Below are 26,052 nucleotides of genomic sequence, written 5' to 3' on the forward strand. Positions count from 1 at the left end.
TATCGACGGGGCAACTGAAGCACAGAGAAGATAAGCGACTTGCCCAAGCAACAAAGAATCCTGTGGCACCTTATAGACTAACAAACGTTCTGCAGCATGAGCTTTCGTGGGTGAATACCCACTTCTTCAGATGCAAGTGGGCCACCCATTAAATCAGTGGCAGAGCTGGGATTAGACCCCAGGGCTCTCAACTTCTAGCTTAATGCCTTATCACTTGAACCTCTCTCCAAAGAAATCAGGGGCACTTCCCCCTAAGTATCAGCAGCAGCTCTTCCAGAATCATTGACCACTTTGCCCTGTGAGCTGTAATACCCTCAGCCTCCCCTGACAGCCATGCACTGATTCTGTGCCCTCTGCTCTACAAAGGCAGGGAGGGGACTTAAGCATCCTGACTGAAAATATGCCCTAGACCCACAAGTTCAGAGCCCAGCTTGATCAACTCAGCCCTTCATCTTCCGGAGTCACAGACACTTAATTTCATGTTTTGTTCGTTCACCATGTGATCTTCTGGCCAAACCTTTCAAAACTAAAGGTCTCAGAGGGCCTCAAAGATCACATAGGGCAAAAGATCTGAGTGAAACAGGTAATGTTACAGCTGTGGTTTGCCTAAAGGTTTCCTGTTCCCTTACAGTGCAGAGCCCCACCCCAGCATGGAAAAGGTTCCTGTGTGTGCACTTTTGAAAAGTCAGACGCATTTCAAACCAGCCTGTTACCTGATTATTTCCTGCTCCACTAACATTCAGCACCCAGATTGTAAAATCACATCATGGATGAGTCAACAACTTCTGACAGAGAAAGTTTGGCAGTAGCAGTTTTAATCTGCAAGTGCCCTCTTTGTTCAGTGCCTGAACGTCGTCATATTCTGTGCTCTTCCAGTTCAGTCTCTACCACATGTATGGCTAAAAGCAGGAACTCAACTGGTACTTTCTAATTCCCAGTCACACTCTCCGCACAGAAAGGGGGTGGGGGGGATCTGTCTATAGCCCCCGTTGGTGTGGTCTCCGAGCATCTCACCATTTTCAATGTAGTTCTGCTGATCCTTCCTCCAGGATAGGACTGGGGAAAACCCAGGGCCAGTTGAGATGCCAGAAGGGGGCTGAGAGAGGGTTGAAGGAAGAGGAGGTCTGAAGTTTGGGAAACTGGGAGAGCCTGTGATAAGAGAGTCCTGTCCCTCCAGGCTGGCCTGGCGCAGCATGCTCATGTTTACATTCATGCTTATCTACAAGGAAAGATTAAAGAAAATGCTGAATCTAACGTTCACAAAGGCAAAACTGCTCTCTGAAGTCGCAGGCTAGATCCTTTTCTCCGGCTCTTCAGACCAACAAACATCTCTGTCTAAACTAGCATCTGCCCAAGAGCCACATCCAGACACAGGTGACATGAGCCTCAAATGCCCCCACAGAACATTTCCAGGAGTTTGACTTTCCAGCCCCACTTCCATTACCTAGTTTTTGCACATACTTGTGGTATTTTCCATTCATTTCACTTGTTCCATGATTGCTGACACTTGGGATTTTATCGTGAGTCTCAAGACACTTGGTGATTTTCTTAAAGCCCCAGCTCCCAGAGTCACATGATTAATGGAGCATCTCAGCTCACACTTAAAAGAGAAGTATGTTTCTAGCCTTTGTGGTTGTGGAGAAAACCTTGATAATATGGCCACTAAAGGGTGAAAAAACAGAAGACCAGCACTGGTTATTTTTTAAAATCTTGTTTTTTAAGACAATCTCATGATTTTGGGGGCCTCACAGTTTTTGAACACTGGGGATTGGTTAGCCTCACTTTTTCTAATGCATCAGATCGAGAGGAGACTGAGCTGAAAGTTCAGGTGAGAACAGCATAGCCTTCAGAAGAGTTCAGAGCTGGATCCAAACTTCACTGCTTTATTTATCATGGGTGGAAGCAAACCCCAGCATCGAACATTTTGAGTGTTCGAATAAGGCTCGCTCCTGATTGGACTAGCTCAGACCCATCTCTAACATCAAACTAATCTAGCGGAAGCAGCCCTCTCCCCTTTTCTGGAGGCATATTTATACAAGCCCGTGGCTTCTGGGCAGGATGACCTGGGGGTCAGCAAAAGTTAGAGAGACAGTCAGAGAGGCCACTTTTGCGGATACAGGATGCTATGGGACAGCTCTTGCAGGACTATTTGTTGTAACTGTCCATATGGTCATTAGAGAGACAAGGTGTATGAGCACAAGATTGTTTAGCATAAGTAGTTAGCACATATTGTAGGGACCATTCAAGGTGAAGTGGTCTGTTAACACCTCGGCAGCCATAGGATTAAAAGAGGGGGTTAGTGGGTTACAGATTGTTGTAACAAACCATACATATAGTCTCTGTTCAGTCCATGAATTTTAGTGTCTAGCAGAGTAATGAATTTAAGTTCTGCTAGACACTAAAAATCTGTTCCACTTGCATTTTGCTGTGAGGCTGGGAGTACCTTTCCCAGGCCTGAAGAAGAGCACTGCGTAACTCAAAAGCTTGTCTCTCTCACCAACAGAAGTGGGTTCAATAAAAGATACTACCTCATCCACCTTGTCTCTCTCATAGCCTGGGACCAATACAGCTACAACTACGCTGCATTCACAGACATGGTCATTAACAGGATTGAGCTGGCAGGATTCAGGCTCACTGGAGGCTAACACTGGGGGAGCCAGCACACCTCATAGCATGACCCAAACAACTGGGGAAGTTACTGATGAACTTAGCTACAGGGTGTTCAGCATGGGGGGGAAGATCAATATCAAACATGGGGAAGATCAATATCAAACATGACTGGAGACGAGCTGCATGGGGACTGATCCTTGGCATTCTGACCAGAACACGACTTTGGATGACCAGGGCTGACACAAGAATGACTCGTGCTGCTTTCTGGATGGAGCTGATTATTAATTTTGTTTCTCACTACACTGCAGAGAAAAGAGAAAACCCCAGAGCAGGAGGCAAGTCCCTCAGTAGCCACTAAGACACCGCATTATGCTCTAAACCGTGAAACAATGAGCCTCCAAAAATTGAAGTATTTGTCCTAACCACATCCTTTTCCCTGCCCCTCCCCCAGCCTACACGGCAAGGCCCATGCAAGGATGTTATAGAACTGAGCACCTAGATAAGGAAGGTACAGAAGATGTCACCTTCTGGGCAATTCCCTCCCAGCCTGTATGGCCCTGACTGGCATCTGAGCATCAACAGAGACCTTATAAACTCATTATTGGCAGAGATGGGGTTTATAAAATCCTCCCCAGTAGGATGATGCAGGAAATAAGTGAGGAAGTGGTTTTGTCATCTCTAAGGTGGCTGCTGTAGACTGTTACAGAACGGAGATGAATGAGAACAAGATGGTTAGTGGTTCAACCCATTTACTGGAGAACAAATTGTAAGGGGGGGGGGAGGGGGGAGTCACAGCAGAAGAGGGTCTGAGCCCAGTGCGGCTATTGCTGGCCTCTGAGCCCTGGGAGCAGAAAATATATTTTCCTTAAGGCCCATGGTACAGTCCCAGCAGCAGGTAGTGAGAGCAGCAGTCAGTGGTTAGTTCCAAACTTGTCAGCTGCCATTGTGCTCTGCCGCAGTGTGGCGAGATCTGCGCTCACTGCCATGCTGCATGACGGGAGGTGGCGCCTGCTTCGGGCAGGATGCCCGGTAACACAAGCTGCTTCTGTGTCATGGGTGGCAGCACGGAGAAAGCTGCTTAGCATAAATGAGTCCCCGAGGTCAGGATAAGCCTGTTCTCAAGCAAGGAAGTGTTTAGAGACTAGGAGACAGAATGGGGTATGAGAGAACCAAGGCTCCCAATCTCAGCAGTTGTGCTGGCCAGTGGCTGCTGCCTCCCACTGAGCTGAACATGATCCCATGGTAGTGGATCTGGGCCTACTGTCCGTGGCTGCAAGGCTGGGATCTGGAGCAGCCCATGCATTACCACAGCATGTACAGTTACACAGGAGGCAGGCACCAGTGGTGCACTGGGCCCAGGTTAGATGAACAAGGGGTTGTCTGTCTCTAGTTCTAACTGGCGACCCTTTGCTCTCGGATTGCTGGAATGCCTGGGAGGAGAAGTCCCTCTTTGGAAAGCTCTGGCTCTGCATTACGGCTGCACTTTCAGGTCCTCTTTTATTTTCTTCAGGGCATCAGCCATCAGGTTGCAAGCTTTCTTGTGCTTCTGCCAGTGCTGCACCTGGCATTCCCTGCAAAGGGAAAGAGGACAGAGGGGCAATGGTAGAAAGGAACACATTGGAAACTGGATCACGGGATTGGGATGCGCTATGGAGGCCTTCAGCTCTACTTGTCTGCGTGAAATAAGGGCCAGCCAGTGACAAAACCTGTTCCCATCTACCCGTGGCTCAGTGGTCTGTGTGAAACAGAGTAGGGGTATCTGTTGTAGTGGTCAATTGCCTATAGCCACTGTCACTGACTGGCCCCCTCTGCTAGTCTCAGCAATGAGGCTAAGGAGTCCCAAAGAGGCCAAGGACACTGAATTCCCACCCAGGGTGGTTCCCTCTAGGTGTAAGGTGAAGCACATTCACTGGGGAGAGGGTAAGGTGGGGAAGCTCACATTGCTGCTTTTGTTGTGGATAAACAGGGGACTCCGGAGTATCAGCCCAGCACCTTCCAGCATCAGCACAAAATTCACTGGGCTTTTCATAAAAGGAAACATGGAAAGGCTGCTTCTGCTCCGGCTTGTGACATAACTGACCCCAGTGGAGATTCACTGTGGTGCAAGGACAGCTGACCTCACAGTTCCAGTGATGCTAATCAGAGGGTTAAGGGCTGTGAATTCATGCACTGATTTGAAACTCCATGACAGTCATGAAGTCCAGGTGCACGGGATATAACACCTGTTATCATGACAGGTGCAGAGACCAGCCAGGGCTGCTAGACCCAGCATATTCAGGTAACAGTGAGCACCACTTGCTCCAGACAAAGGACCAAGTCCTAGCATTGGCATGGCCAGGTCTCACAGCAGGACTCTAGTACCAGCTGCGGGCCCAAGGGAGAGGTGAGATCCCAGCTAAGCCCTGAGGGCAGCAGGGAGCTCTGACAGATCAGACAACACTAAGAATCATTACCGTTTGCAGTACCACTCGTTCTGGCATCGAGAGCAGCGCTTTGTTGCCTCAAAGCCGCACAGCCCACACTTGGGTTTCTCTGGGACGAGAGCCTCCATCACATCCAGGTTGTATGTCCGTGCCCACCTAGTTGGGGATAGAAAACAGGCATCAGCACCTGTAGCAGGAGACTCATGATATGAAAGGTGGTGTCTGTCCTGATTCATCTTCCTTACCCTCCAGCACAGGATGGAGCCTTTAGGTCTGACCCTGCTATCCTTCCCATTCCACTCTCCAAAGGGACCTCCTGCTGCAGGCTAGGATTCCTGCCTCGCTCAATGTCTCAGTCCTCCCCAGGGCAGTGAAATTTACGCTGGCTATTTTCTCTTGTCAAGAAGCCCCTGCTCATTGGGATGATGGTTGTGCTGAGCCTCCTGTAGCTAGCAGCCTCATGACACAAGAGGAAAATGGGGACTGGCTTTGCAAATGGGCTCTCCTGCAAGAGGGAGCTCAGGGTTGCTCATCATAGAGGGGCTGGGGTCTTACCAGCATGCCAGATCTTTCAACTCATCCTCTGAGGGGCTGAACATGTGCTTCACCTGGTGCTTGGCGATCGCCTGCCACTTCCCAGAATTCTCTCTGACAATGCGGTCCCTGATGACAGGAACCTGTTGGGACAGTGAAAAGGGTGAGAGGAGCATCGTGTCCCAGCAATGTGGGGGTGATTCTGGGGCAGGATATGCAGGGGCAGCAACAATGTCTGGGGTAGCTCATGGACTTGTATGAGAGCCAGAAGCAGGGATGAAGGATGTGTGTGGGATGAAGGAAGATGTGACAAATCTGTGTGTGTACATGTGCATGTAGGGAGCTAAAGGATGATGTGACAGCTGTGTGTGTACACACATTTGTGTGCAGGGGCATGGGCAGCGGGTAGCATAGGCTGGGGGAGGCTGTGCCTCCCCAAACAGTCTGGTGTGGCCCTGCTCACGCTCCACCCCCCGACCTCCTCCTGCCTGCTCCCAGTTCCCCTTCCCACTCTTCTGTGGCCGAGAGTCTGGGGCAGGCAAACTGGGGCTGGTGCTTGTAAGGCCTACAGCTGGGGGTGCTGGGCCCGCGGCCACGTGGTGCCGTCCACCCAGTGCAGGGGTTGGGGGCGCTGGGACCACGCCGCCTGCCTGCCCAGTGCTCCAGGGCTGGAGGCACTGTGGCCAAGCTGCTCACCTGGGGCTGGGGGGCACTCTGGCCATGCCACCCACCCACCCAGCATTCCGGGGCAGGAGGCACTCCGGCTGCGCCCCCTGCCCAGCGTTCTGGGGCTGGGGATGCTGAGGCCAAGCCACTTGCTTGGGGCTAGAGGTGCTCCAGCCTCGCCGCCTGCCCAGTGCGCCAGGCAGCTGCGGGGGCAGAGGGTGCTCTGGGCTCCACCAGGGAAGAGGGGACAGAAGGGGAGTGGCTCTGGACTAGCCTCCACCAACAGCTCGTTCACCCACCGCCCATGTACAGGGGTGAAGGAAGATGACAGATCTCTATGTATACACACAAGTATGTGTAGGAGTTGAAGGAAGAGGTGACATATCTGTGTGTGTACAGGTTGAAGGGAGATGTACACGTATAGACCTACCAATTGTGAATGTACGGGGTGAAAGAAGATGTGGCAGATCTGCAGAAGCCACAGCAGTTTGCTATGAGAAGAACTCCTTCTCCGCATTGTGACAAAGTTCCTCCTCTACCTTGGTGGGTCCTGCGCTTATTGGCAGATTTGCTCACCTCAGTGATCTTCCCCACAGTCTGGATCAACTCCTCCTGTGTCTGATCAGGAGTTGGGAGGAACCCGGGCCCGCCCTCTACTCCAGGTTCCAGCCCAGGGCTCTGTGGATTGCAGCTGTCTATAGTGCCTCCTGTAACAGCTTCATGACAGCTACAACTCCCTCGGCTACTTCCCCATGGCCTCCTCCAAACACCTTCTTTATCCTCACCACAGGACCGTCCTCCTGGTGTCTGATAACACTTGTACTCCTTAGTCCTCCAGCAGCACCCGCTCTCACTCTCAGCTCCTTGTACCTCTTGCTCCCAGCTCCTCACACACACTTCCTCTCCTCTGGCTCCTCCTCGCCTGACTGGAGTGAGCTCCTTTTTAAACCCAGGTGCCCTGGTTAGCCTGCCTTGATTGGCTTCAGGTGTTCTAATCAGCCTGTCTGACTTAATTGGTTCTAACAGGTTCCTGATTACTCTAGTGCAGCCCCTGCTCTGGTCACTCAGGACACAGAAAACTACTCATCCAGTGACCAGTATATTTGCCCTCTACCAGACTCCTGTACCCTACTGGTCTGGGTCTGTCACAGCGTTTATTGAGAAGAGGCCACAGCACGTGCCTCCTAGTTGCATGACACTGAAGGGAAAGCTCAGTTGTTAACAGCATTTATTCTGGGAGGTGCTTTGATCCCCTGGACCTACTCCATCTTCCCAGTACATTTGCCTCCTTAAACTCTCCTAATTCCCTCCCTTACACCAACACACTCCTTGAATTCCCATGTCAGCCCCAGCCTCCCTTCTCTCCAGGAGGATGGAGGTGATGAGACTTCTTTCAGATTCCTTCACTGACAGAGGTGATAAGGGCTAAGTGAAACAAGGCTATGCCTCCCTCTAATCCTTGGGAGTGAGAGATCAGCAGCAAGACTTGAATTCTAGTAACATGAAGCACTCTCACCAAGCTGCGGGGGTGACCCAGCTCCCAGAGTCTCTTGCCTTATTTGATCTTTCTCCCAGAACTGAGAACTTTTTCCACTCATCATTTCTCTGAACAGAAACACCCTCACGAGAGCCTTTCAATGCAAAAGAGCAAATGCCAGCCAAGAACAGAGCAAGGAGCTCAGGCTCCAGAAGAAAAGCTGCTGCTTCAAAGGAGCTGTCATCCCTGCGGAGTAAAATAGCCAAGCAGAGATGGCGAGAGGAGGACTGTTCTCAGAGAAGCAACCAGTGGAAAAAGCCTTTTTCATCATTGCTTGGCACAGTGACAGTGGGTGAGTTCATGGGGCAGGATGCATGATTAGCATGTGTGACTGCAGCTGGCTTCCCCCAACCCACTTGAGATGCTGAATTCCAGTTACATGCATGAAGCTAGTGATGCAAGCTGAAAAGGAGATTGACGAGGTTAGGATGGCAGCACATTGAAGGGCCACACAAAACCCTCCAGAGCGATAGCTGCCAGCCCCTGCATTGCTAACTCTTAACTTTAGCAAAGCCTTTGATACAGTCTCCCACGGCATTCTTGCCAGCAAGTTAAAGAAGTATGGGCTGGATGAATGGACTACAAGGTGGATAGAAAGCTGGCTGGATCATTGGGCTCAATGGGTAGTGATAACGGCTTGATGTCTAGTTGGCAGCCGGTATCAAGCGGAGTGCCCTAAGGGTCGGTCCTGGGGCCAGTTTTGTTTAACATCTTTATTAATGATCTGGATAATGGGATGAATTGCATGCTCAGTAAGTTTGCAGATGACATTAAGCTGGGAGGAGAGGTAGATATGCTGGAGGGTAGGGATAGGGTCCAGAGGATTGGGCCAAAAGAAATCTGATGAGGTTCAACAAGGACAAGTGCAGAGTCCTGCACTTAGGAAGGAAGAATCCCATGCACTGCTACAGACTGGGGACTGACTGGCTAAGCAGCAGTTCTGCAGAAAAGGACCTGGGGATTACAGTGGATGAGAAGCTGTATATGAGTCAGCAGTGTGCCCTTGTTGCCAAGAAGGCCAACGGCATATTGGGGTGTATTATAGGAGCATTGCCAGCAGATCGAGGGATGTGATCATTCCCCTCTATTTGGCACTGGTGAGGCCACACCTGGAGTATTGCATCCAGTTTTGGTCCCTCCACTACAGAAGGGATGTGAACAAATTGGAGAGTCCAGCGGAGGGTAACGAAAATGATTAGGGGGTTGGGGCACATGACTTATGAAGAGAGGCTGAGAGAACTGGTCTTGTTTAGTCTGCAGAAGAGAAGAGTGAGGGGGGATTTGATAGCAGCTTTCAACTACCTGAAGCAGGGTTCCAAAGAGGATGAGCTAGGCTGTTCTCAGTGGTGGCAGATGACAGAACAAGAAGAATGGTCTAAAGTTGCAGTGGGGGAGGTCTAGGTTGGATATTGGAAAACACTATTTCACTAGGAGAGTGGTGAAGCACTGGAATGGGTTGGTTACCTAGGGAGGTGGTGGAATCTCCATCCTTAGAGGTTTTTAAGGTCCCACCTGACAAAGCCCTGGCTGGGATGATTGTTGGCTGATGCCTTGCTCTCCACTCAGCCCTGGCTGCAGCATGAAGCAAAGGCTGTCCACAAAGCCGCTACTGTAGCAGGGTGCGGAGAGAGCAGTGCTAGTGAGAGCTGGAGTCTGTGCAAGGCTCCCATCCAGGTACTGTGTAGAAGAAAAGGCAGGCACAACTTGACCTATGGTACCAATATGGCCTCCATTACCACGGTAGCTGTGCACCTCACAATCTACAGTGCATGTATCTGGACCTCAAACACCCCTGTTGGGGACAGGGGTATTATCTCCATTGTCCAGATTGGGAACTGAGGCAGACAGAGACTGAGTGACTCACACAAGGAGTCTGTGGCAAAGCAGGGACTGAACTCAGTTCTCCCAAGTCCTAGGGTAATGCCCTAACCACTGAGCCATCCTTCCTCTCCATAATATAGAATTCCATCTCAGGGCTCCGGTGACTCTGGCTTTGCTCTCATATCACCATCGCCTGATGCAAGGGCGAACTCCCTGCGTCTCAGCTGCCTGTCTGGCCTGCGTGGAAGTAAGCTCCTCAGGGGATGATAGTTGATAGAGCAGAGGCCCATTACTAACGTGAGGAAGAACTGGATGCCGTTGTAGGGCCAGTAAAAAAAAAAGAGTGCAAAGCACAGGTTCAGTGCCAGGGCATGTGCCATCTCTCATCACAGCATCACGTTCTCCAAGTGGTGGGAATATACTCAACCTTTGGAAACGGGAGGTGGGATTACAGAATGCTATCCAATATGAAATGCAGCAGCCTTGTGCAGCTGGAATGGAGGAGACCAACTGGCCTTGGGAGAGGGATGGTGCTGGAGGTACCTGCTCCAGGATGAGGTCCTTTTTGGGTGGAACAGGCTCTGTCATTACGAGGTGGCTCAGAAATCTCTGCATCTCCACCAGATTTGGCAACTGGTCAATGAGGACATCAGTCAGGAATGCACGGAGCTAAACCCAGAGAGAGAGAGAGGAGGGTAAAAGGAGAGAGATCAGAACAAGGCAAAGAAATAATCCACTGGTTAAAAAACAAGCTGCTGGAAAAGTGGCCAGGTGGTCACATGCCAGCTCAGCAATGCCCCACTGAGCAGAGCATTAACTGCAAAAGAGAGTGCAGAAGGGTTATCATCATCAAGGGCTAAATTCATCGAGGCTCCATTGCTCAACATCAACAGCCAGAGGTGAAAGTAAGCCGGTACGGCGTGCCGGACCGCACCGGCTTCCATGGCGGGGATTTAAAGGGCTCAGAGTTCCCGCGTCTGCGGGCAGCCCAGAGCCCTTTGAATCCCGCCCGCGGCTCAGGCGGCCGGGCTGGGGCTGGGATTTAAAGGGCTCAGAACTCCCCACCACTGCGGGCAGCCCAGAGCCCTTTAAACCCCGCCCGCAGCTCTGGCTGCCGGAGCTGAGGGCAGGATTTAAAGGGCTCAGAGCTCCACGGCGGCCGGAGCCCCGGGCCCTTTAATTTGCCCCTGAGCCCCGGGGGCTCCCAGCCACTTCTGCAGCTGGGAGCCCCGCGTTGATTTAAAGGCCCTGGGGCTCATAGCCACAGCCCGTGCCACAGGGCCCTTAAATCTCAAGAGGCCACGCCCCTTCTGGTTGAGACCACACCTCTTCTGGATGAGGCCACGCCCCCCTCAGGACTCCAGCAGTCCTATAATTTACTTTCACCCCTGTCAACAGCACAGCTAGGTATTAAGAAGTGTCAAAAGCCTGCAGTACCTGGAACTGCAGGAAGTGCTGTGGGTGAGGACTGAGGGGCATTTTCTGGATTGTGTGGGGAGCTCAGGGCTGGAATAGCAGGGGGAGGGGAGCTGTGGGTTGGGATTGAGGTGCATTGTCAGAGTTGTGTGAGAGCCCAGGACTGGAAAAGCAGGAGGGGGGCCCCAGGCTGGGACTGAGCTGCATTGGCAGAGCTATTAATGGGAAGTTTATATAGCACCTGCCAGCATGGTGTGTGGCTCTAGTGCTCTCAGACTCATCCTTCTACAGGCACTAAATCCATACATGGCATAACCCTAATTAAAGCAATAAAATAAACCTCTCCACCTCAACAAGCCACTTGTGAAATTCTCACTAAGGTGGTGGATTGGCAGCCCTATGTCTCCACAGAAACTGCAGCAGCAGTGTGAGTTTCCCAACACATCCTGTCAATGGGTCTCAAACCTGGCCTGGAGAGACCATTCTAGGATGAGTCTAGTCTCCATGGACCTCTCTGTCCTTGGACTCTGCTGATCAACAAAGAGCTAATTCATGCCAGCTGGTGGGGTATTTGCCTCTAAACTTGACTGGCATGAACAAAGAAGCCATCTTGGAACTGACGACATGGTATTTCCCAGCTTGTGATACAGGTTTCAACCAGGAAATGCTCACCTGGCACATTTTGAAAGTGACGAGAAGAGGATATCTATACCTGAGGGAAGGTCCTAGTCCTCCCTGCGCCTAGACACCATGCTGGGTATATGTACAGGCTATGCACACTGAAGTCTTGTACCTTTAGGAGCTGGCTCTTGTTGAAACCGTCTAAGTTGTATTTCCTCTGGCATTCTGGGCTCAGGAGGAGGTTATAGAGGGCAATCCACACCTGCCCATCCAGCTTGGTCATCTTCACATGGTCTTCAGGGGGCACCACATGCCACACTCCATTCTCAAACTTCTTTAGCTTGCCTGAGAGACACAGCCAGTAAGACAGAGGGTGAGACCGAAACACCAGAGAAAAGAGGGCCCAATGTTTAGGGTGCCAGCTGGGACTCAGACCTAGGTTCAATTCTCTGCTCCAACACAGACTGCCTGTGTGACCCTGGGTGAGTCAATTAGTCTCTCTTCACCTCAGTTTCCCTCTGTAAAGTGGGGCCAATCGCACTTCCCTACCTCACAGGGGTGTGTGAGGATAAACGTATTAAAAGATTGTAAGATGTTCAGAGAAAGGTGATGGGGCTAGATAAGGATCTAAGAGAGATGAACAGAGCCCATGGTTTTATCATCTGTGCATTCACTCAGGTATAGCAGACAATGCTCAGGGTCAGAGTCATTGTGGGAAGAGAAGAAATGGAAGAAGTGATCATGGGTCTGTGGCAAAAGCGAAGAAAGATGATGTGTAGCTTCTGGGACAGCTTGGACTCCTGGAGGAGATCATGGCTGTGCTTCCCACACTTATCTGCCTTTACTTGCCATTCCAGGGATGTGTTGTGTAGCCAGTGGCCTTGCCTACATAGGCCTTGCTACTAAATTAGCCACCATGCTTATACTTGGTTATGGCTGAACCCCTGTAATGCTAGTGTGGACTAGCCAGCCTGGTTCTGAATCAGGTTAACTCTGCCAACACTGATCTGATCCACTGTATGAGAACCCAGTTTAAGATGGCCTGGAAGCATGCTTGTTAAATCTGTTTGGAACTCCAGTTTGGATGGGGCTTCAGTGCAGACAGCAGGGGTGGGATGAGGGCACAGTTGCCAGGGAGAAGTGGGCTGATAACCAGGTCTTTCTAAGCAGATCCTGTTGCTACTCACAGAGCATGAGGACTCCCTGCAGGGCAGGATGGGGTGGGTGAAGGGGGCTGGCAGATACATTAGGGTTGTATTGTCCTCTTTTACTGCATTGTGGACACTAGCTTGGGAGCTGCCAGACTTGGATGAGAGACAGTCACAAGCAGAGACCATTTTTGGAAGCGCAGCTCCTCAATCCCAGTTGAGTGGTGTCTGCTCAAGAGCGGAGCCAATGGGCGCATACAGTCCCATGCAGGAAGTGATTCCATGTACCTGGATGGGACGGGAGGGAGATGGGAAGGCCAGATGGAAATCCATGTGAAAGATGGAGAGTGAGAACTGAATCTAGGGAGGACCTTTCAGCTATTTCTCCCTATATGGGAACCACCTACCAGATGGAGCTCCAGGTAAAAAATGCTACAGCCCCATGGATGCACTAAGGTATGAGCACATGATTCATACCTGCTTCACGGTGGCACCATGGACAATGCTCCAGGAGCTCTACCAGGAGGCAGGGCACGTTATGAGTGTTCAGCATCCGTGTCAGGGCACTCAGTGGCAAACTGGAGAAAAACAAGAGAGGAACTAGTGAAAACACCTATTGTGAGCAGTACAAGATCAGCTACAAATGGTCCCCAAGACTCTGGGGAAGAAGAAAAAGTGACAAAATAAAATAAATTACAGTCAGACCGGGCAAAATCCATACAAGCAGCCATTGAGAACAGCCTGATCCCACACCAGGATCCACACAACCAGTCACCCAAGCATGGCAGGATCTACACACCAGGGCACTAGTACCAGGATCCACACATCGGGCAAAGCCAGATCCAGACCCTGGTGCTAGGTTTGATACTTTCAGCTGCTAGGATGGATCTGCAAACCAAATGCCCGGCAAGATTCACTGAGAGCCAATCAGCACACTGATTTCTCACTGCCAGCTACTGAGAACAGGAGGAAGCACACACCGGAACTGTAGTGCCATGATCTGCACATCCAGCTACTACACACAGCGGGATCCAGACAACAGGGCACTGCGCCAGAACTGATGCTCCCAGTCTCTGAGCATAGGACTGACACCCGCAGACCAGTGCAATGACTTAAACAAGCCCACTCCAGTTCCTAGGCTCATCTCTAGATTCTCCTGTGAGCCAGCTGCTTACCTGTCTACCTGATCAGTGATGAAACGGAGCACAGAAAGAGCCCTCAGGGAGATCTTAAACTCCATCATCTCTGCCTGCTTCTGTAGTTCCTACGGGGATGAAAGCACAGACTCTCATAAGCACACCAGATATAGAGCTAGATTTTTTTCTGCAGAGTAATAAAGGAGGCAGCATATGCGCTGGCTCTCAGTAGCCAAGGACTCGTTAAGAAGCCCAAGCCACATAATGCTGATTCCTGCCCCAATCAATGTAAACTGCAGTCACACAAATGCCTTTCTTACAAGACAGTGACGGAGAGCTGGATGGTGTAAGCACTGCTGAAGATAGCAGCTAGTCATGACATGAATGCACCAGGCTCCCCATATGAAGTACGCCATAGGCTGCTGCTGGCAGTGTCACATACAGCCAGGTCGCAGCAGGACAGACCATTTACTCAGTCCTGATGCTGAGTGCTCAAGTCCAGCCCAAGGAAGAAGTAATTGTCCCGATCCACCATTTGAGAGATCCTAACATTAGCATGACCCCACCTCCAGATATCTGCCCAGAATCCCTTCTGTAAACTCCAATGTCATGATCCCACGTCTGGAGCCTCCCCGGGTTGAGTGGATGAATATAAACTGGCCATCAAGAAGTTTAGGTTTGAAATTAGGTGAAGGCTTCTAACCATCAGAGGAGTAAAGTTCTGGAACAGCCTCCGAAGGGGAGCAGTGGGGCAAAAACCCTAACTGGCTTCAAGATTGGGCTTGATAAATTTATGGAGGGGGTGGTATGATGAGACTTCCTACAATGGCATGTAGCCGATCTGTGACTGCTAGCAGCAAATATCTCCAATGGCCAGTGATGGGACACTAGATGGTGAGGGCTCTGAGTTACTACAGAGAATTCTTTCCTGATGTCTGGCTGCTGGATCTTGCCCACATAACTGATCATCGTATCTGGGGTTGGGAAGGAATTTTTCCCCAGGTCAAATTGGCAGCGACCCTAGGGGGGTTTTGCCTTCCTCTGCAGCATGGGGCACAGGTCACTTGCAGGTTTAAACTAGTGTAAATGGTGGATTCTCTGCAACTTGAAGTCTTTAAATAATGATTTGAGGACTTCAGTAACTCAGGCAGAGGTTAGAGGTGTATTAGATGATCATTATGGTTCCTTTGGGCATTCAAGTCTATGAGTCTATGGGAGTCTGAGTCCATTGCATTAGGGGGATAGGGAGCTGAGCGATCAGGGCAGAGAGCTAGGTAGGATGACAGAGAATGCTGTGCTCTAAAGCAACTGCAGTCCTAGGCAATGGATACGACTTCACCTACCATGTCTATGCCAATGACTCACAGATCTACCTCGCCATTCAGAACTTGTCTCCTTCTGTCCAAACTAAACTCTCCGCTGGTCTCTCTGATATCTCCATGTTGATGTCCAGCCATCATCTTAAGCTCAACATGACCAAAACAGAGCTCCTAATCTTTCCCACCCCATAAGCCTCCCTCCCTCCCTTCTTTCTCAGTTACTGTGGACACTGCCACCATCCTCCCTCAGGCCCAAATGTTGGTTGTCATCTTTGACTCAGCCCTCTCTCGGTCCTCACATCCAGGCTATGTCTAAATCTTGCTGATTCTTCCTTCCTAACACCTCTAAGATACGACCTTCCCTATCCATCCACACAGCTAAAACTTTTGCCCAGCCTCTCATGACTTTGTGTCTTGACTATGGCAACATCCTCTTCTGTCTTTGATAAATGCAACCTTGCCCTGCTATGCAGAAGCATTCTGACTGAAAAGATCATTTTCCTAGACCTCACTTTGACCACATCTCCTCTCTTTGAGTTCCTCTACTGGCTCCCCTTTCTCCATTGCAAATAGGAGCTACTTGTCTTCACCTTCAAGGCCCTTCACGGACTATCCCCACCTTACCTACCATCTTATATGTCAATAGCATATAGATCAACTCTTGCCTCTGATCAGACGGTGGAGCCAGGCTTCATTGCCCACTTGTTAAATTTCCAAACAAGCATCTTTGTGCTTTCTCCCTTGCCAGCCTTCACATATGGGAGGAGTTCCCCATAAGCATCTGCAAAGCCACCTGATTATCCACATTCAAAAACCTCCTTAAAACTCTCCTTTGATGTGACACCTACAAAAAACTTGACAATGGTTCAAGGGTTCCTAGGCCAGAAGGGACCATTGTGATCAACTAGTCTGTCCTCCTGTAATAACACAGCTATAGAACACCCAAAACCAATTCCTAGAGCAGACCTTTTACAAAATTAATCTTGATTAAAAAATTGTCAGTGACAGAGAATCAGTCACAACACTGGGTAAACTGTTCCAAACCAGTTAATTACCCTCACTGGTTAGACAGCTGGTGTGCTGAGAATATGGCCATCGTGCAGACCAAAACAGTCTCATTGATCCCTTGTACTCCCCACTCTGTCTGTATCCATCAGTCATTTGCAGGTCCTGAAGAAGAGCTGTGTAGCTCAAAAGCATGTCTCTTTCACCAACAGAAGCTGGTCCAATAAAAGATACTACCTCACTCACCTTGTATCCATTTGTTGTTTCTTGAATTATACTGAGATTGTAAGCTCCTTGGGGAAAGAACTGTCTTTTTGTTCTGAGTGTGTACAGTACACAATAGGGTTGTGGTCCATGACTAGGGTGCCTAGGTCCTATGTTAATACAAATAATTAATAATTGGCTCCATCATGGGGAAGAAAGCAAGATTGTTGGTTTAACTCTGTCACACGGAAGGATGGCTGTGGATAAAGTTAGCAGAGACTGGACTGGGCCTGAGAAAACTGGACAGATGTTTTTCTAAAAGATATGCTAATTCAAACAGGAATTATTTTGGGGAAGTTCTCTGGCCTGTGTTATACATGAGATCAGACTAGATGATCACAATAGTCCATTCTGGTCTTAGAATCCTCACAGCATAAGTAGCTTTCAATACTGCAATAGCTAAGACTGTCATTCTCCCTTGGGCCACCTCCAAGGGTTAACAAAAATGCCCAGTGGGGAAACACTTCTCTACTGTTCTCAGGAGTCCCATGACTTCCTCTCAAGCTTTGAAAGATGAGCATAAGTTTGGGCAGGAGGCCAAAGGGTGAATGCAATTCTGGAGACTACTGCTGAGGTTGCTGTGTCTCACTTTAAATCCATTTTAAAAGAAGATTATGATGTCCTGTTTACAGAGAAGAATTTTAAGAGCTGAGAAAAAAAAATCCCAGATGCACAATACTGCCTCACACCAAAATGCAACTGAAAAAGCGACAAGCGATGGAGCAACAACGACACACCCAGAACTGGGAAGGGTTCAGGAGGTTGGGTATGACCTTTTTCTCCTTAGGTCATTGGTTCAAAATTGGTCCAGGACTGCAGAGACTGAGTTGTTACCATCTCGTAGGCGTTGGGTGGCCTGTGTGAAATGAGTCTTAGACCAATTCCAAGTGGAAACCTATAGAGATCTCAAAAAAATACCATTGCAATTAACCCTGACTGGTTCCCTCACTCCTAGTCTTAGGAGGCAGGTCAAAAACACAATTGTTCATAGAAACTGAACTGCCCTCTTGCCCCTAGAGAGAATCTCATAATGTCACACTTGAAGAACACTTGTAGGACAGAGTGGGAAAACTCACACTGTCTCTGCTCATGATGAGCCACCAGTGAGAACAAATCACCAATCAAGAGACCTCCACCAACACCAAATTCATGTAGAGGAATGCCCAAGTGGAGTGGATTTATTCATCAGGTTCTGGATACAAGGGCCTTCATGGCTATAACTATGGTCTTTCCCAGTCATGGAAATTTAACTTCCCTCCAAGGTACAAGGTCAGATAGACCTGCTGGAAGTTGAAAACTTGCACTTTTAACCCACCTGCATTGATGATGCATTGGTCAGATCCTCAGGCAGAAGCTTTTCGTGGGTTGGAAACTCCCTGTTGGTGCTCCAAGCTGCTAGCAGGGTCAGTTTCCGGTAGCTATAATCGATCAAGTCCAGAATGGTGTCCTCAGCTGATTCGCAGATCTCCTACACAACAAAAGGGCATCAGAGTGCTGTTTGAGAGGAGAAGGTATTCCCTTCAGAAAGATCATTTTTCAAAAGGCCTTCTGATTAGAAAACACCAGTCCAATTGCACCAATACCTGCAAACCTCAGTGTCACAGGGAGTTGATTGAGATCCACCTTATGGCTTCAGGCTGAACATAGAGATATAGGTTGTTTGAGTTGCCTTAATTCTGTATTTCCATACTCTCAGTTGTCTGTGGTTTTATGCTTTACCTTTAAACTGGCAGAACTGGGACTAGAATTCAAGGGGGCCTTGTCACAGGGTCTGATCTATGCCCCAGCTTGTCACTAGTCTCCCAGGAGTGACAGCTTTAGCATGCCAGGCTCCAAGGGCCCATACAATCCCACAGGGGAAGGTCTGTGACCTCCAAGCCTGGGCCTTTGGCACCAGCGTCTCCTGTCTCTCTCTGTGGCTCCCTGCAGTGAATCTAGCCAAGCCAGAGACCTGCGGGAGGCTGTACTTAAGCCCTTCAGGGTGCAATGCTCTCAGTATTTACAGTGACACAGGCAGCCTTTTAAAAATACGGTAACAATTTATTTGTCACCAGGCACATGGAATCTAGACGTCCTTAGGTTAGCACAGAGAAATGAAGGTTAAAGTATAGTCCATTCTGGTCAGTGCAGAGTCCCAGTCAAATTGTAGTGAATCCCATGCTCAGGTTCTGTCTCTCCCCCACAGTCTGACCTCCTTGGTCAGTTTCCAGATGATAGTCCTGACTCCTTCCAGAAACCAACACTTTATCCCCACACCTCACACCTTCCAGTCCTTTGTTCCAGAGCTGGGGTCTGTGCCCAGCTTCCCTGCGGTGAGGTGGGGGAATCCATCTCCCTCTAGGTTGCTGGTTGCTAGGTGTCAATGTCCTGGTGCCTGGGCTTTCCACTGTCATCTCAGATTTTCTGTTGATATGAGGTCGGCCTCAGTCAGTCCTTTTTTTAATGGCCCATTCAGGCTCGGACAGCTAGGTTACACACATCCACCTAGCTCTCTTAACTAGCCCTGACAGCAGACTTAGTTCTCCCCCACCCCCAGGTAGCCAGGCAAAATCTAGGGGAAACTGAGGCACACACAAGATTCACAAAAATACTACAGAAAATTCCCACTTCATCACAGGTCTGGAATCTACTCCCATGATCGGCCACTACATCACACTGCCTCTCTAATTACAACTCTTGGGAAAAATGTTTCATACGCATGACCTGAAATCACATCTGGGATTTCCCCGTTCTGGGGCCCTTGATTTAACACAGCTGAACTAATCTCTTACCTTATGAAAAAACACTGTCTCCAGGAGGTTGACAATAGAAGCTTCATGGTGCAGCTGAGGGAATGTGAGGAGAGAAAGCAAAGGTCAGAGGAACATCATCTACAGTGCCCATGGTAATATGCAACCAGCCTGTAACTGAGGTAGCCCCCAATACAGGTGCAGCCGAAAGCCCGGCCGATGAGGCAAATGCAATCCATGGAGTCCTTAGCCAAGCTCATCTTTAATACAGATATGTGGCCTGGGGAAACTACAGGTCCCGACTCCCAGCAAGCAATGCTCCATCATCATCTGAGAACAGGCTGGAGCACTGCAAACTGGGAGCCAGAGTCTGAACCCCTGTATCACTGCAGTCTGCAAGTTTATCATGCAAATGATACCTCTGGTTCCTGGCAGCTGGCCAGTATGGCCCCTCTACTGGAATAGTTTTCCTGGCTTCACTAGAAGAATACTAGTGCACTGAGATACAGGAGTGTCTTTTGCTACTGAGATCAGTCCCACCACCAAAAGAGCCAGTGAAGACCTCTCACTGAAATTCTTATAGCAGCAAAGGGCCACCACTTTCCAGTCACCCTGGGGGTCTTACAAGAAATGTTTTGGTGGCCACAGAGTGCGGACACCAACTCTTGCTGGTGGCCACTGACAATTTTTCCTAAAATACTTAATTAACTTTAGGAAAAAACACGCATATGTAAATACGCATATATACATGACCAAATCATTGTAATTTATTTATGTATTCTTTTATTGCAGACTCAATAATAAAAATAATGTAGTTGTCTCTATTCTTGACTAGACCTAAACAGAATAGAAACAAAAAATGTGCTTTGCATGTTCCTGTTTCTTTTGCTGTTGTTTCTTTTGCATTTTTGGTTGCATTTTTAAAGACTTGCTAACTAGTAAGTCTGTGTCTGTGAAAAGTGATATTTGTATGTTTAGGGGGGCAAAGCAGTGTTAACAATCACTTCCCAGGAGGCTGTGACTGCACAAAAAGCCCCTGGTGGCCGCATGTGGCCTCAATGGCCACATTTGAGAAACGCTAACCCAAGAGATCCCACCAGATGGCAGATGTTGCTGTGAAGATGCCTGGAATTCCAAGAGCACATTGGTGGCATTACAGGTAGTGACCGGTTTCAGAGTAGCAGCAGTGTTAATTTGTATCCCGTAAAAAGAACAGGAGTACTTGTGGCACCTTGGAGACTAACAAATGTATTTGAGCATAAGCTTTCATGGGCTACAGCCCACTTCATCGGATGCATAGACTGGAGCATGTAAGAAGAGTATATATACACATACACAGAAGATGCCATAATTAATTAATTAGCCTCTTAGAGCTGGTATGGCATCTTCTCTGTATGTATGTGTATATATATATATATATTATATACACTCTTCTTATATGTTCCAGTCTATGCATCCGATGAAGTGGGCTGTAGCCCACGAAAGTTTATGCTCAAATACATTTGTTAGTCTCTAAGGTGCCACAAGTACTCCTGTTCTTATTACAGGTAGTGTGGGAGGAAGTTCTACACCTTCTTCTAAAACAGTGGTGGGTAACCTGCAGCCCATCAGGGTAATCCACGGGTGGGACCCCAGACAGTTTGTTTACATTTGCACGGCCACCCGCAGCTCCCAGCAGCTGCAGTTCGCTGTCCCCAGCCAATGGGAGCTGTGGGAAGTAGTGGCCTGCATGTCGCTGAAGGCCGCACAGCTTCCTGCAGCTCCCATTGGCCGGGAACGGTGAACTACAGCCACTGGGAGATGCGGGCGGCAGTGCAAATGTAAACAAACTGACTGGGGGCCCACCAGCAAAGTACCCTGTGTTGCCCGCAGGCCACAGGTTGCCCATCACTGCTCTAAAATATCCATCTTTGGCTGCCATCGGAGCCAGAGTACTGGACTTGATAGACTATTAGTGTCTATTCCTATCACAATTCCTAGGAGAGTGCCCCCTGATCCAGCATTAGCTAGTGGCCCTATTTGAGGTGTCCAGGGCAGACAGGATTGTGGAAGGATTTCTTAGAATCCCAAAGAATTTACTGGACTATCCTTCTTCCACATACATGCTGGGTGCAAATAGTGTGGAGTCCTGTCAATCAACAGCATGAACACCTGTGAGCTGTGCTAACTAAAAGGCAGTGAAACTCGGCAGAAAAGACAGTCTCTCTGTTTTTAGAAGCAAGAGATTTGTAGTGCCCCGTTAAATGGCCAGAATACCATAAACGTTCAATGCCTGAATTAAATGTAAATGATCAGCCCTGAGAACTTTCGGTCATTCAAGATTCTATGGCTGTTTTTAAAGAGGCAGCAGCTACCCCAGTGTCCTGGCCAAAGTCTAGGATAGGTGATTACATTCTGCTGGCTGTCAAAATTTCCACTGTAGTTTCAACTGGATAGGAGATCCTTCCTCATTTCCTGTCCTACACTTAGGTAGTGTTGCTGTGTGTGCTGTTAAACAGCTCCAATGCTGCCACAGGGGTGGCAGCATTTCAAAGATGGGGGAAGTGATCCTTGTGAAAAGAAGTTATTTGGGATCCTTGAGAAGAAAGGCCCTATGTAAATAAGGGTAAGTTATTTTATCATTAAGCCATTGCCTAAAACCTCTTCTCTCCCCTCCAGCCCTTGTGAACAGTGACTGTCCAACAGAATTTGTGTTTCATAAGAGTTTTGCCTGTGAATATGACTCACATGCAGCTACCATATGAAAAGCCTTATTGGAATATGGACAAGGTGTCTTGTGAAGCATGCCTGTTGAAGCAGAAGTACCATGCAGTGCTACCACCCTGCAGGACATTCCAGATCATGGCAATGCGCTTGAATACTGTATGTTTGTTCTCCAAGACCTCTCTGTACTCACCACCAAGTAGATGGGAAAGGTGCTTTTTGGCTTGAAATCCTCCAGCTGGCACAGCACAGGGAACACCTTGTGCTTCCAGATCTCCACAGAGATCAATTCCTCGATGAGAGTAGGGATCTGGACAGAAGAATACCCGTGGAAAGTGAAACCTTTTCAGGCAAGAGAAAATGTACAGAGAAGCCAAGTGCCATACAAGTATTTTAGTCCTAGAGGAGAAGATGCTGGGACAAACTGCAGCTCTCAGAGTTGGCAGTTTTGTTACACTCTTCATCTAGGTACTTTCAATATGCCTCATCATCGTATTATCTGCTTCATTCCATTGATAGTCATTTCTGAATCAGTATCTGTCCCCACCTTCCATTGGGTGAGATGAGACAGTGCATCTGGTGCAAGTAAAGGAGGGAGGCAGAGTTCTGCTAGTCTATTTCCTAATACACCAGCAACATTTCCAACTGACCAAATTTATCTCTGAGATGAGCTCCACTGATTTCAGTGTTACATCAGAGATAAGCATAGCCCATGATCTCATGGACAGAGAGACTCACTTTATTTAGCAACAGTCCTTCTCTGGTACAACCAAACTTGCATTCAATGTTCAGTTCTGGGGTCCTTTGTACTCAGAATATAGACAAACTGGAGGGAGTACAGAGGACAGCAACAACTATGATTTGGGGACTAAGGAGGGTTACTGGGAGGAGAGAACAAGAGCCAAAGATGTAACAAATTTAGGCTAGAAAATAAGGCACACATTTTTAACAATGGGTAGAACAATTTATCTAGGGATGTGGTAGATTCTCTGTCACTTGAAGTTTTTAACTCAAGCTTGGCTGTCTCATTCCAAAAAAGTATGCGCTAGCTCAACCATGAAATATGGGTTTGATGCAGGAATCACTGTGTGAAACTCTATGGCTTACATTATTCAGAAGGTCAGACTAGATGGTGAGAATGGTCCCTTCTGGCCTTAAAATCTATGAATCTATAATGTGGCTAAATGACTGAGGTCCAGACTGCAGTGTCACAGACAGGGCTGACTACATAATATTGGAGGGGTGCAGATGCCAAGCAGGGAGAGAATTTGATTACCACAGAGTGTATTTGAACAAACAAAAATTTGTGCTCCAAATCGGGACACCATCCCTGACAGTAAGGTGAATTAGTGCATGCATCTCCCCAAAGAAAGAGGCAGGAGCCCAGTTGGACTAGGCACTGTAGGGGGCAAGGTTGCCTAGGATTGGTTGGCAGAGAAGGATGAATGGGACCCTGCAGAGCTTTCCCTGTGTGTCTTGTCCAGTGGATGCTGTCCCCATGGGGGAGGGTGCTCTTATCCCCCAGCTCCCTGTGGCTTGCACAGTGCTCACCTTGGCATAGTTCACCAGCAGCTCGATTAGGAGCTGTTCCTGGCCGGCAGAGGCGCTCAGAATGGCCTGCATGTTCAGCTTCTCGATGGCCTCGTGCTGCCGGAGCCATCTAGGGAGCGGGAGCAGGGGCAGGGGAGTCAGTTTCCACATCTCATGGCACCCCTGGTACCCCAGCTCCCCTCCATGCCACCTTCCCCACTCAGAGACAAACCCCCAACCCAGGCGGATGCTTGCCCCCCTCTGAGGGACTCATCACATCCCCAAAGAGGCGCCTCCCCTGGAACTGGAGGGCTTCTTCCCGCAATCAACGGCCCATCTCCCCAGCTATGGTGGGGCTCACCTTTGCCTGAGGAGCAAACCCTCAAACCCACTGGGGACGCACATCTGCCCCTGGCCCACACAACCCCCGACTCAACTCAACCCCTGTTGACTCACTTCCCCTCACACCCCACGCCCCTCCCCTCGGGGGACCCACTCCACACACCCCCTTATCCCCCCAGGGACTCCACACACATTGCCCCCTCCCCTCAAGACCCCCCGTCTCGGACCTGTGGTCCCCGGTGTTCCGCAGCGGGCCGCTCCGCAGCGCCTGCACCAGGGCCTCGGCCTCCCCCGGCAGCAGCACCGCGGCCACCTCCGCCATGGCCCCACGCCGTCACCATGGAGACCGACGGGGGCGGGCGGTTGGAAAGCGGCCGCGAGAGCCGGGGCCTGCGCGCGCCCGGCAACCCCACCCGCCCCGTTAGGAGCGCCGGGCTCGGGACCGGCTTTGAGCCCAACGGTCTGTCTCCCCCGCCCGCAGGCACGGGGCAGGGCGAGGGGAGCGGAGAGCCAAGGGCCCTCTGCAGTAGCAGCACCATCCCTGGGGGCACAGGTGGGCTCGGAGCAGGGCTGCCCAGAGGGGGCCGGGGGCAAGAGGGGCAATTTGCCCGGGTCCCGCCGGGGCCCCTGGAGCGGGGTCCTTCACTCGCTCCGGGTGGGGGGGGGAGGAAATTCTCGCGGGCCCCGGAGCTTCTTCCGCTCCCGGTCTTCGCCGGCGGGGGGGTCCTTCCGCTCCGGGGCGGAAGGACCCCCCCGCCGGCGAATTACCGCCGAAGTGGGACCCGCCGCCGAAATGCAGCCGGGTCTTCGGCGGTGGGGAGCCCTTCAGTTCCGGGACCTGCCGCCGGAGTGCCCCGAAGACCCGGCTGCACTTCGGCGGCGGGTCCCGCTTCGGCGGCAGGGGGCCCTGCCGCGGGTTTTCGGGGCACTCCGGCTGCAGGTCCGGGAACTGAAGGGCCCCCCGCCACCGAAGACCCCAGGCATCCTCTGGGCGGCTCTGGCTCGGAGGGAGAGGCCCTGCCCCCGTCCCCGCTCCCCCGTCAGTGGGCACCTGTCCCCCTGGTGCACCAGAGACCCCTGCCCCATACCACATCCCTGTCCCCCCACCAATGGGCACCAGTCCCCTCGCTGCACGGGAGAGCCCCTACCCTGCACCCTGGCCATGCTCCCCTGCCGCACTGGAGAGGCCCTGTATCCCTGCATTGCTCCCCCACTAACGAGTACCAGTGTCACATTGCTCCCGAGAGGCTCTGCTATGTGTCCCAGCCCTGCTCCCCTGCCAGTGGGCACCGGTCCCCCTGCTGCACTGGAGAGAGCCTGCCCCCATACCCCAGCCCTGCTCCTGGGTCCCGTAGCTGCTCCCACACCAATAGGCACCAGTCCCCCTGCTGCACCAGAGAGCCCCTGCTCTGTACCCTGGTACTGCACCCACGCCAATGAGCACCAGTCCCCCTGCTGCACTGGAGAGGCCCTGTATGCCTGCACTGCTCCCCCATCACCAACTACCAGTGTCCCATTGCTCCGGAGCAGTCCTGTCATGTATCCCGGCACTGCTCCCTCACCAACAGAGCCCAGTCCTCTCACTGCACTGGAGAGGCCCTGCCCCTGTACTGCTCCCACACCAATGGGCGCTTGACAATACCAGGGGCACAAGGTGCACTTGAGGGAGAGATGAACAGCAGGCACCGCCTCTTAGTACAGATCCCAGCGGTATTTTTAAAGTTGTGTCCCTGTTAATTTGCAATTTACTGTGCTCCCCCCCCCCTTCCAACACACAAACATACGCACACACTTCATGCTGGGTTGTTACATTCCATTGTGCCTTTCCAGTGAGGGACTAGCCTGGTCCATTTCCTTCTTTGGTTCCCCTGTCCCAACCCAGGGCTCCTGCATTCGAGGCCCCCCACACTGCACAGGAAAGTCAGGAACCATTAAAGTCCTTGTGTGTTAATTATCGTCAAATTCTTTAATCAACAACTGAATCGTAAGTCACCGGAAGCCGGTTTTCTGGCTCCCTCCCCAACACAGACAGGCTGGGTGGCTCATTATGATGAGTTAGAGGGTGGAAGTGGCGCTCCCTCCATGAGTCCCCTGGTGTCACCAGCCTGAGCCACCCCTGTGGCTTTTTGGCCTGGGCGACTGCCCCGGCTCACCCCACCCCAGTTACAGCCCTGCCCTATAGTGGTTTCAGTCAGCTTCTGTCCCCTTGTGGGATTGGGTCCTGCTCAGCATTCCCCACAGTGGCACG

General features: G+C 50.5%; 1 protein-coding gene across 3 annotated transcripts; it reads right to left on the minus strand.

The window, feature by feature from the left end:
• Positions 1-3,342: 3,342 nt before the first annotated feature.
• ZMYND10 (zinc finger MYND-type containing 10) lies at positions 3,343-24,406 on the minus strand. 3 transcript variants are annotated; one of them, XM_039547509.1, is made up of 12 exons: positions 24,032-24,396; positions 23,484-23,592; positions 22,126-22,242; positions 19,272-19,325; positions 17,816-17,968; positions 13,952-14,040; positions 13,254-13,354; positions 11,801-11,973; positions 10,135-10,260; positions 5,589-5,710; positions 5,064-5,189; positions 3,343-4,181 (listed from the first exon to the last, which is right to left on the minus strand). In XM_039547509.1, the coding sequence occupies exons 1-12, from the start codon at positions 24,124-24,126 to the stop codon at positions 4,082-4,084; spliced, it is 1,365 nt and encodes a 454-aa protein (XP_039403443.1). In that variant the 5' UTR covers positions 24,127-24,396; the 3' UTR covers positions 3,343-4,081. The 3 variants fall into 3 exon arrangements, 2 of the variants coding, with proteins under 2 accessions (XP_039403443.1, XP_039403444.1); XR_005601294.1 differs by lacking the exon at positions 3,343-4,181 and adding an exon at positions 5,279-5,443 and having other exon boundaries at positions 5,060-5,189; positions 24,032-24,406; XM_039547510.1 differs by lacking the exons at positions 3,343-4,181; positions 5,064-5,189 and adding an exon at positions 5,362-5,490 and having other exon boundaries at positions 24,032-24,405.
• Between the last annotated feature and the right edge of the window lie 1,646 nt (positions 24,407-26,052).

This window comes from Mauremys reevesii, linkage group 7, assembly GCF_016161935.1.
Source record: "Mauremys reevesii isolate NIE-2019 linkage group 7, ASM1616193v1, whole genome shotgun sequence".
NCBI lineage: Eukaryota > Metazoa > Chordata > Testudines > Geoemydidae > Mauremys > Mauremys reevesii.